This window comes from Belonocnema kinseyi, chromosome 2, assembly GCF_010883055.1.
Source record: "Belonocnema kinseyi isolate 2016_QV_RU_SX_M_011 chromosome 2, B_treatae_v1, whole genome shotgun sequence".
Taxonomy (NCBI): domain Eukaryota; kingdom Metazoa; phylum Arthropoda; class Insecta; order Hymenoptera; family Cynipidae; genus Belonocnema; species Belonocnema kinseyi.
The window spans coordinates 121,415,139-121,427,576 of NC_046658.1; the positions used below are offsets into that span (position 1 = coordinate 121,415,139).

General features: G+C 25.6%; 1 protein-coding gene across 1 annotated transcript; it reads left to right on the plus strand.

Moving 5' to 3' along the window:
* Positions 1 to 3,716: 3,716 nt before the first annotated feature.
* Positions 3,717 to 5,483, plus strand: LOC117167399 (probable palmitoyltransferase ZDHHC24). The gene has a single exon (XM_033352294.1). It carries the CDS (start codon positions 3,812 to 3,814, stop codon positions 4,667 to 4,669), a length of 858 nt encoding a protein of 285 aa, XP_033208185.1. The 5' UTR covers positions 3,717 to 3,811; the 3' UTR covers positions 4,670 to 5,483.
* Positions 5,484 to 12,438: the final 6,955 nt, after the last annotated feature.

Sequence of the window (12,438 nt, forward strand, 5' to 3'; positions counted from 1 at the left end):
GAAAAAAGTTCTAGTTTTGTGATTCATGTAGTGGAAAACCTCCAGAACAGTATCCAAAACATCGATTTTGTGAAAAAAATATCAATTTATCACGTTTATTGTAATGTGGGTTGAAATTATTGTAAAAAAAATCAAAACATGGTTTTCGATTTATTTTTTCCCGTAGAATTCGATTCTGAAGTCAAAAAAATAAAATTTTTTTATATTTTTTTTTATTTAAAAAAAACCATGAAAAAACCGTAAAAAATGAGGTTTTTCGAGCAAAACCCCATAAAAAAGTAGCTGGACCCTACTTTTTTTTGCAAATTCGGATTCAGCGTCGAAAAATACATAAGAATATATAGGTCTGGTCAATTGCACAGACACTTTTGTTTTTTTTTGTGGGCCTGTGTTATTAACATAATGAACATGATGAAAGTATCAATTTTACGTACAGCCTTATAGATTTTTTTTGCGTTTTTTATATAAAAAGTTTTATTTGAGGCTTTAAGATTATGTACAACGCATTCACCGGCTCATATCTTGATCAATGTTTCATTTGCGAAAATTGAATAATTTATAATATTTATGTGGATGTAAAAAAGGAAGGTAAAATAAAACAGGACTTTTTCATTTTTAACTATATTTTGTATAGTTCCACATTAAATTATTTGCAATAGATATTCATAACATGCATACAATTAACAATTTTGATTCAAGATTTATAATAATATTGCAGATGTACTTAGCATTTATTGTATTTTAAATACTTATGTACTTAATTTCGCGCCAATAAGCGTTCCGTTCATTTCCAAAGTTCACAAACACATGCACCGGAATGACCGTAACCCGGAATGACCGGAACACAAATCGCATAACACCTTCGACAAGACGAAAAAGTTCCTTCTTGTCAAACATAATCTGTAATTGGTGTTTCGGTCATTCCGGGTTACGGTGATTTCGGTGCATGTATTTGACAACTTTGGAAATGAATGGAAAGCTTATTGGCGCGAAATAAAGTATACACAAGTATTTAAAATACAATAAATCCTAAGTATATCTGCAAAATTATTATAAATTTTGAATCAAAATTGTTAATTGTATACATGTTACGAATATCTATTGCAAATAATTTAATATGGAATTATACAAAATATAATTAAAAATGAGAAAAATTCTGTTTTTATTCTCCCTTCCTCTTTTACATCCAGACAAATATTATAAATTATTCAATTTTCGCAAATGAAACATTGATCAAGATATGAGCCGGTGTATGAGTTATACATTATCTTAAAGCCTTGAATAAAACTTTTCATATAAAAAACGCAAAAAATCTATAAGGCTGTACGTAAAATTGATACTTACATCATGTTTCCTTAATTCATCAACACTGCTCATTATGTTAATAATTTATAATTTTTTATAACCTCAACTGGTAATCACTTTTGAAAACAAAAAACACACACAACAAATGTGACACGAACAATAGTAAATTTCATCTGCGGCTAACTTCGACTTGAGAACGAGACACTGTTTCGGCGGAAATTTTCTGATTGATCAACGCTTCATTCCTGCCATTCTGAGATCCGGTCGTTTTGGTGCATGAACTCGAGGCCTGATCATAACATTATTTGATGCGTATAAGTTTTATCCTTTTTGTTTTATCCTTTTACTCCTTTTATTTATATATCTTATTATTCTCACGATTCGATTTAATTAAAACATACATTAAGCGATTCAAAATACCCGGGCTGGCCATTGCGCATGCGCAATCTTTTACATGCAGCGTTTTACAACGTCACTGTAATTTCATAAGGCGAATGTGAAATTCCATTCTTCCAAAACTGCTTTTTACCATCTGTGTCCAATTTACACTATCGTGTTATTTCTACCTAATTTTGGTAAATTTCCCACAGTAATCACTGTTATTTTTATCTCCCATGCTCTTTGTGGAAAGTCAATAAATTTTTCGCCAAGCAGTTGAATTTTCACTTAAAAAGATACATTTTTAACTAAAAAAGAAATAGTTAAATTTTCACTTCAAAGGATTACTTTTCAGTTTTCATTTAGTAAATATTTAAGAAGTATTTTAAAGAAGTAATTTAAAGAAAAAATACGAATATCCAACAAAATACATGAATTTTGAACAAAAGTGTTGATTTTTCAACCAAAGAAATTAATTTTTAACAGGCATAATTAATCTTTAACTAATGAAATAAATTTTTCAAAAAGTTGTGCATTTAATCAATTATAGTTAGATTTTCAGTCAGAGAAGATGAACCTTAAATCTAATTTTTTTTATAAAAAAACATTTCAAAATTCTTAAAAAACATCTAAATTCAAAAACATTCTGCAAAATTTTAAAAATTGCTCTAAAATCTTCGATGTTCTTTTTGACAATTTTGAAAATCTTATGCAATCTTTTGAAATATTGTTTTAAAATTAATTTTCTAAATAAAAAATCATTTAAAACCCAAAAATGTTTTTAAAATTTTTATTTTCTTGAAACCTTTCAAAATTTTTGAAAAGAATCTACATTTTTTCGAAATCTTCCTCTAAACCCTTACAAATTTACATTTTGTTTAAAATTTTTTCAATCTTTGCAAATTTTAAATTATATTTTAATTTCTTCAAAACCTTCTAAATAACATTAAAAATAATTAGAATTTTTCTAAAAGTCAAATATAAATTCTGCATAAAATTTTCAACCTTCTAAATTTTTTTTAAAATGATTCGAGCTTTCCCTAACATTTTGAAAATATTCAGCAAAATTAAAATAATTGCCCGAAAATCTTCCAGATTCTTTTTTGACAATTTTGAAAATTTTACAAATAATTTTTACAAATAAAATTCATTAAAAACTTTCCTAGGCATTAAAAAAATCTCTTACAACCTCTCCAATTTTGTTGAAAGTTTTTTTTTTTCTTTAGAGTAATACAAATTCTTAATTTTTTAAAGGATTCTTTGAAATCTTTACAAGTTTATATTATTTAAAAAAATTTCAAAACCGCATAATTAAAAAAATTGCCTAAAAATCTTCCGAATTTTGTTATGAATATTTTATAAATGTTGTACAATATTTTCAAATATTCTCTTTAAATTAATTTTTTAATAAAATATTATTTTTGACCCAGAAATCTTAAGATTTTGTTTATACTCTTGAGATTTTTCAAAAATTTTAAGAAGCTTAAAAATTTTGTTCGAAATCTTCAAAAATATACATTTTGCTTTACATTTTTTCGTAAAATAGTTAGAATTTTTACTTTAAGCTTAAAAAATTCGGCATAAACTTCTAAACTTTCTCAATCTCTATTAAAATAATTCGAACTTTTCCAAAGTTTAAAAAAATGCATTTATTGTGGATTCAAACAGATTTGAGGGCGATCTACATGAAAATTCTAAAGAAAATGACCCCAAATTTGATATTCCATCCGAACTTAAATTAGATATTTTAGGTTCGTTGGGGAAATCCAAGATGTCTGTATGCCGAGGGCCAAAAAATAATACTCATTATATGAGACGAAACTTTTTTAAATAATTGAACAGCCGGTGAAAAAATATAAATAAATACATTTATGATGAAAAATCTTTGTTTCCAAATTATTAAAGAATTAAAGTTCGTTTTGGCCCTCCGCCTGCAGACATCTTTCCACGTGACGTCTGAACTAGAAAACCCTATTCCCCCCTTGCGGCAAAAATTGTCACTACTCTATACACAACAACAAAAAACGTCACACGTCAATAAACGAAAGTGAACGAAAGGTAAACAAAACTCGTGATCAACACTAAAAAAAGTGTAATTTAAACCGTGATTTAAACTATTTGGGAAAAAATGATTGTTCGAAAAAATATCCTGCCTCGAACCGCAAGTGACATTTTATCAGTGGGATTTATCCTGACAGCAATTCCTCTCCTATACTGGTTTGAACTCTGGGTCGTGCTGCCGGACTTGTACGAATTCGGGTCGCTTTCCTACTTTTTCCACTTCTTTTTAGGAAACTTTATAATCCTGAACATAGTCGGTAATTTCACATATACAGTGTTGTGCGATACAAGTACGCGAGATATAATAGTGCGTTCAAGTGAAGCAGAAACGAAGAACGGTTGGAGGTTATGTTCCTCTTGCGAGTCATTAGCACCTCCCCGATCCTGGCACTGCAATACGTGCAACACCTGCATCCTGAAACGAGATCACCACTGTATTTTCACCGGATGTTGTGTTGGCCACAAAAATCATCGCCATTTCCTCATGTTCCTGTTTTATCTCTTCGTTGGAACCGCCTACGCTTTCTTCTTCAACAACTTCTTCATCTGGGGCAGGATCCACTTTGAATTCCCCATGTCGATTTTGAAGATCGTCTTTCCCCTCGCGATATTTGTCTTTGGATTTGACGGATCGATCGAACAATTCTACTTGCTTCTCTACATTGTCACAGTGATTGGAATGCTCTTCACGGGAGCGCTTTGCGCTTATCATTTTCATCTAGTTTACATCGGCTGTGTCGCGAACGAAAAGGAAAAAAATAAGTTTATTTATGATCTGGGATGGAAGCAGAATATTGTGGAAGTTTTTGGGGACCGATGGTACGTCGCCTGGTTGCTGCCTTATATTAATTCCAGTTTGCCACATGATGGCATCGCTTGGGACACTCCAGGTTCCTGGCAAGAAAACAGCAACAAAACGAAGTAGTCTACGGAAATTTGAACTCAAGTGCAATTTCTGAGACAAGCTCTGCCTTAAAGTACTTGTCTTCAGTCCAAAGTTAGAAGAAATCATAGAGAATTTTTTAATTTATGTTTAATGAAGGCCACGAGGCTAAATACTAAACAAATCTTCTTGTTTGTACATAATAGTCACATTAAAAAGTGCGATGAAAATCGAATTGCGAGGTAACAAAGTGATCTAACAATTGTCTCATAACCAGGAAATGAAGCTGAAAATATCGACAGGAAACAAGTAGTTTTGAGAAAAAGAAAATCATTTATGATATGGCTATCAGTAGTACGTTCTCTGATTACCAGGTCATTCATATAAATTGTCATGGTTCCTTTATGTATTTTTGTTATCATAATTTCATAACATTTTTGTCAATTTTTCAGTTTTTTCGCCTTAAAAATATTAATTTTTCATTGCTGCGATTCAAGTGGTTCAGTTCTGATTTTTCATTTCAAAAAATACATGAGAAGCACATTTAATGCTTTTAGTTTTATAGAAAGTTACAGTATTACATTTTTTTTCTTTGACATACCATTTTTATTATAAATTACTCAACGCCTTTAGCTAAATATTATAATAACAATATTCAACTGAAAGTTAAGAAATTTTTGAGAAATGCAAATCTAACTTTTCACAAAGTTTAACATTTGTGCTTTTTTGAAAATTAATATTATACAGACTTACAGGGTGGCCCCTGGATCGGGAAATGACCGGGAATTTTTTGAGGACGGGAAATTACAGTTTATTTTTTGACCAGGAATTTTATAAATTTTTCAAAGAAAAAGCTGCACAAGTTTGATTGCAACAGGTTTTTAAAATAATTAGTTGAATAGTTATTTTTTTCAATTAATATATTCAGTTTAAAATACTTAATTTGATAATATTTTTCTTTAAAGATTTTCGACCTTAGATTTTTATTTTTAAGCGTACTTGTCTATTTTATCAACTGTTAATATAAATAAATAAACTATTTTTTAATTTTATCTATACCAAAAAGTGAACAATTATTGACAATTACTTTAAGAGAATATTTTAAAAGATTTCCAAAATTATCAAAAAAGAATCTGGAATATTTTAGAGATTTTTTTTAATTTGCAGTTTTCTTAAAATTGTAAGAAGAACTCGATTAATTTTAAAAGATATTTAGAAATTCTGGAAAAATTTCAAAAATAATTTTGTATTTCGGAACAATTAAAACAACTTCTAGATTTCTGAAGATTTTTAAATCAAATTTTGAAGCTTTTCAACGATGTTTAAACTATTTAAAATGCAAATAATTTTGAAAAGTTTAAAGTTCATTTATTGATTGTTTAATTTAGAACAGTGGATATGATAACCTGGATTTTTATTTTATTATTTTTTTATTACTTCAAATGGAAAAACAATTAATACTGAGCGAAAAAACTGAATTTTTAACAAAGTAATTCAACTTTTAACCAAGTATACTTGAATTTTCAACCAAAGAATACGAATTCTCAAGGAGAAATACAACAGTTGTATTAACGCTAAAAAGGATATTAGTTTTCAATCGAAAAGAGTTGAATTCATCCAAAAAGACAAATTTTCAACAAAATAGTTGAATTCTCAACCAACAAAATTTTTTATTTGAAACAAAACAGGAAAAAATCATTTTTAATACAAAATGAAATTTTTTTGTTTATTTGCTCTAAGGTTATATAAATATAATTTTCTTGGTTTTCTAGAGAAAATTCAAAATGATTTTTCAAAATTTCATATATGTAGAAAAAGTAACTCAAAAATTCTAAATAATTTTTTTAATTAAATTACTCAATTTCAGAAGTAATTTGAGTAATTTTGAATGATATTCAGAACTTTTTTACGCTTAGAAAATTTTACTAAATGTATTATAAATCTTTGGATATCTTTCAGTTTTAAAATATATTTATTCTCTTCAAAACTTCTAAAATTCCTGAATATATTTTAAACTGACTCGAATTATTCCTCAAATTGTCTTAAAATATTCTGGATATGTTTTTGAGAATTTAGTAAATCTTTTGTAATGTTTAACATTTTTTAAAAATATTTTCTTAAAATTAATTTTTTATTAATAACGAATCATTTTAAATATTGTCACGTATTTTAACAAAAAATATTTATTATCTTAAAACTTTTTCAAAATCTTAAAAAATGTCTACATTTGGTTTTAAGTGTTTCTAAATCTCTCAAATTTTCAAATTATTTTTGAATTTTTTTTAAATTCTAAATATCTTTTAAAATTATTCGAATTTTTCCTAAAATTGAGAAAAAATGCCTGAAGATCTTCCACATTTTTTATGGTAATTTTGGAAATTTTTTGGAATGTTTATAAATAGTTTTTAATGTTCTCCTAAAATAAGTTCAGTAAAATAAAAAATCATTTTAATTTTTTTCAGAAATCTTAATAAAAATGTTATATTCTGTTAAAGCCATTCAAAATTGTTAAATAATTAAATATATTTTGTTTGAAATCTTCAGAAATTTGCATTTTGTTTTGAATTTGTCCAAATCTTTTAAACTTTAATATTTCTTCTGTATATTTTCAACACTTCGAAATATAAATACAAATTTTGAGTTTATAAAAAAATACGAATTTTCTGCAAAATAGATGAATTTTTAACTAAAAACTTTTTTATTTTTAAGTTGATAGGTATATAATTTTTTTGGATTTCTCAAGATCATTCAAAACGATTTTTGGAAATTTCAAAGTTTTAGAAAAATGATCAAGAACATTTTGAAGGAAATCTTTTTATTATTTTAGAATTTACCATATTTTAGAAAAGAATCGAATAATTTTCAATTTTCGATTCAAAATTAATTTTTCAAACTAAAAAATCATTTGAAAATTTTCTTAGGAATCTTGAAAACATTTTTTCATTCTCTTGAAACATTTCACAATTAATAAAAAGCTTCTTTTTCAAAATCTTTAAAACATACATTTAAAAAAATTTTTTAATCTTCTCAAGAATTCAATTATTTTCAATTCTTTTTAATCCTTGGAATGTCTTGAAATCTTTTTCAATTTTCGAATAATCAATTTTCAAAAATCGAAATTTTTTTAGAAAACTTTAAATCCTTTTAAGTGAAACATTATTTTGTATCGTCTAAATATTTTTCAGCTACTCGAATTTTTTTAAATTTTATGTTGCAAAATTGAAAAATTTTGCTTTAAAATTTACTACATTCTTCTAAATTCTAGGAAATCATTTTAGATGTTTTGAAATCTTTTTCAACTTTCTTTAAAAATTTATTTGCGAAGTTTCCTATGAATCTTAAGAAAATGTTGTTATTTTCTTGCAATATTTCAAAATTCATAAAAAGCTTATTTTTTCAAAATCTTTTAAAATATACATTTTGTTTTAATTTTTTTTTATTTTCTCAAGAATTAACTTATTTTCAAATCTTTTTAAACCTTCTAAAACAAATTTCTTAAAATCTTCCACATTGTTTTTGACTATTTTAGAAATCTTTTGGAATTTCTTAGAATCTTTTTCAATTTTATTTCATAATGAAAAATAATTTAACATTTTTCTAGGCATCTTAAGAGAATAGATTTTTAAAAATTTCAAAAAAAAAGTGTTTAAAAATCTAAATTTTGTTAGAAAATGTTTGAAATCCTTGTAAGTGAAAAATTATTTTGCATCGTCTAAATATTTTTTACCTACTCGAATTTTTTTGTATTTGTATAATGTTGCAGAATTGAAAAATTTTGTTTAAAATTTACTACATTTTTCTAAATTCTAGGAAATCATTTTAGATGTTTCGAAATCTTTTTCAACTTTCTTTAAAAATTCATTTGCGAATTTTCCTGCTAATCTTAAGAACATTTTGTTATTCTCTTGCAACATTTCAAAATTCTTAAAAAGCTTCTTTTTCATAATCTTCTAAAATATAAATTTTGGTTTTATTTTTTTTTTTTGAAATCTCAAGAATTCATTTATTTTTCATAATGCAAAATATTACACAAATATAATGTGAAATAATTTAGACGCAAAGGAACCAGCATTCAGAATGGAATTTTTCTTTTAAAATGTCCCACTTTTGTGTCATTCCTTTATAAATTAACAAAAATGCATACAAAACCATTGAAATTCCGTTGCCTTTACAAGGAAAAATTTACAAGGCAAAACAGAATTTTACATGGAGTAATGTACAATTTTGTTATCAAATAGAAAAATCGGGTGGCCATTTTTAATCGAGGAAAAAAATTATTCGCTCGCAAAAATTTTCACGGTCATTGAAATAAAAAATTCAAACTTTTGAAGGTGAACATATTTTCATTTGAAGAAGTCAAAACTGAACTCTGAATGCAAATTGAAGCTTAAACGTTTTTTAAAAAAAATTTAAAGCTGAAATAAATTTTTGGACGGAAAAATAGCACGATTAAATTATTAGTTATGGTATTTTTTAAGAGAGAAAATATTCTCTTTCAGGTGAACGATTTAAAACGCATGTTTAATAATTGTTTATTCAAACAATTTTATTGTATTATATTATATAGTTTATTATTTTATTGGACTATTAATTTGCCATTGTCGACTCGTTCTGGAAAAAATCCATTTTTATCGAAATTTTATTATGGATTGAAATGATTATTTATTAATGCTTTTTTCTTTAATTTAACAATTGAATTGACAACTGTTGAAAATTTAATGATCAATTTTCAACATTTGAAAATTAAGTTGTTTTAAATTGAAGAAAACTGAAAATTCAAACGTTGAAATTTAATTTTAATTTATTGAAAATTTGAGAAAATTAATAATTCAATTTTTAACAGAAAAAAATTCAACTATTGAATTAACTGTTAAAAATGAGAGGAAATTCAATAAAATTATGAATTTTCTTTTGTTCTTAACATTTTCAAATTCAATTGTTCTTAATTGAAGAAAACTGAAAAATCATTTGTAGAAAATTAAATTTTTATCTTTTCAAAATTAAAGAAAATTAAAAATTTAATTTTCCACAGAAGAAAATTCAACTATTCAAAATATACTTTTTAACTGTTAAAAATTCAATAAAATTATCATTTTTCTTCTGTTTATAACATTTGAAGATTGAATTATTTTTAATTGACGAAAACTGAAAATTCATTGTCGAGAATTGAATTTCCATCTGTTGAAAATTGAACATTCAATTTCCAACAGAAGAAAATTCAACTATTAGAAATATCATTTTTAATTGTTGAAAATTCATTAAAATTATATATTTTATTCTGTTTTTAACATTTAAAAATTCAATTATTTTTAATTAAAGAAAACTGAAAATTTAATTTTCAACAGAATAAAATTCGACTTGAATTTTTAACAGATGAAAATTTAATAAAATTATGGAGTTTCTTCTGTTTTTTTTATTTTAATATTAAATTATTCTTAATTGAAGAAAACTGAAAATTCAAACGTTGAAAATTTTATTTTAATTTTTTGAAAATTTAAGAAAATTGATAATTGAATTTTTAACAGAAAAAAACTCAACTATTGAATTAACTGTGGATATTCAGAGAAAATTGGATTTCCAACTGTTGAAAATTCAATAAAATTATGAATTTTCTTCTGTTCTTAACATTTTAAAATTCAATTGTTCGTAATTGAAGAAAACTGAAAATTCACTTGTAGAAAATTAAATTTTTATCTTCTCAAAATTAAAGAAAATTGAACATTTAATTTTCAACAGAAGAGAATTCAACTATTAAAAATATACTTTTTAACTGTTAAAATTATCTTTTTTCTTCTGTTTATAACATTTGAAGATTGAATTATTTTTAATTGACGAAAACTGAAAATTCATTGTCAAGAATTGAATTTCCATCTGTTGAAAATTGAACATTCAATTTTCAACAGAAGAAAATTCGACTATTAAAAATATCATTTTTAATTGTTGAAAATTTATTAAAATTATATATTTTATTCTGTTTTTAACATTTGAAAATTCAATTATTTTTAATTGAAGAAAACTGATAATTCAATTTTTAACAGAAAAAATTCAACTATTGAATAAACTGTTGAAAATGAGAGAAAAATTAATTTTAAACATTTTAAAATTCAATTGTTCTTAATTGAAGAAAACAGAAAATTCGTTTGTAGAAAATTAAATTTTTATTTTTTGAAAATTAAAGAAAACTGAACATTTAATTTTCAACAGAAGAAAATTCAACTATTAAAAATATACTTTTTAACTGTTAAAAATTCAATAAAATTATCATTTTTCTTCTGTTTTTAACAATGGAGAATTCAATTTTTTTTTATTTGACGAAAACTGAAAATTCAATTTGTGAAGATTCTGCTATTGAAAACATAATTTTTAACTGTTGAAAGTTAGAGTTTAATAAAATTATCAATTTTCTTCTGTTTTTAACATTTAAAAATTCAATTATTTTTAATTGAAGAAAACTGGAAATTCAATTTATGAAAGTACAATTTTTAACTGTTAAAAATAAGATAAAACTGAATTTTCAATTGCTGAAAGTTCAGTAAATTCTTCAATTATCCTCGGTTTTTAACATAGAGGGCGAATTTTCGTAAACCATCACTACTGGCAAATAAGGTTTTTTTTTGCAAACTAATTGTTATACACATTTAAAATTAAACGCTTTACATTTTTTTTAACTGGGCATTCAAAATTAGCATTCAAAGGCATTCAAAAATTGTAAACGAAACAATATTTGAATAGGTTTTAAAATTGAATAAAAGCGTTTCAATGTGAATTCATTAATACGAAATTATTTAAAAATTAAAAATAGTTTTTATAATTTCAATCAGACGTTCACATTTGTTTAACCTACTAATGCTTTCAAATTGCATTATACACGTGATATTTTCAGTAATTGGACAAATTTCTCTTTCTAAAAATTTGTAAAATTCGCGATCAAAAAATAAATTTCTCATTTTTTTTGTTTAAAAAAATTCCCGGTACAGTCCAACCCAGCATACGTGAACGGTACACTGGTGCGAATTGGTTTGTTTGCAATGTAAATATTAAATATTTAATATATTGAACATATAATAAACAACTAACGTATAATATACATATTTAAAATATATATTTAATGTATGTGGGGATAATCCACTGCAGCTGTGTTTGCGGATATGCTAACAAAATTAAAAAACTTCGGGTGCGAATTCGCACCAGTGTACCACTGGAGGGATAAAACGCACTTCTGCGAGAAATATGGAAATGTCTGCCGTGTGATAAGTGTGAAAAGTATTATTGTACTACACCATTTTTCTGTGATATAAACTTTGTATGACAAGCTGCACGTTCTACCTCCTAAATAAGGAAAGAAAATGATTAAACACAATAAAAATGGAGTGATCAGTATCTATATTCTCTAAATGCAATTACATGGTCAAAGAACTGCAGAGCGTTCAGCAATTTACGATTACTGCATCTTATTATTTTGGAATGTTTCTAAAAGAAAATATGTTCGTAAGTTAGTGAATACGCATTGCTCACCACAGATATGGCTATTCGACGGTCCCAAATGTAGGTTATTTAATTAGGGTCAAGGCACAACACACTACATTGTATCACAACTAACTGAAAAGCGTTTTACAACTATTTTTCTAGGTAAAAAAGTTACCGCTTTAGTTGGCAAACCAAATTTAATCTCAAAACTATACCCCCCCCCCCCCCCCCCCCCCCCCCCCCCCCCCCCCCACACACACACACACCTCCAATATGAAGATAACCCTTTTGCCGTTTAATACAAAAAATATTGACAAATGGATATTTAAATACTTTTTTTTTTG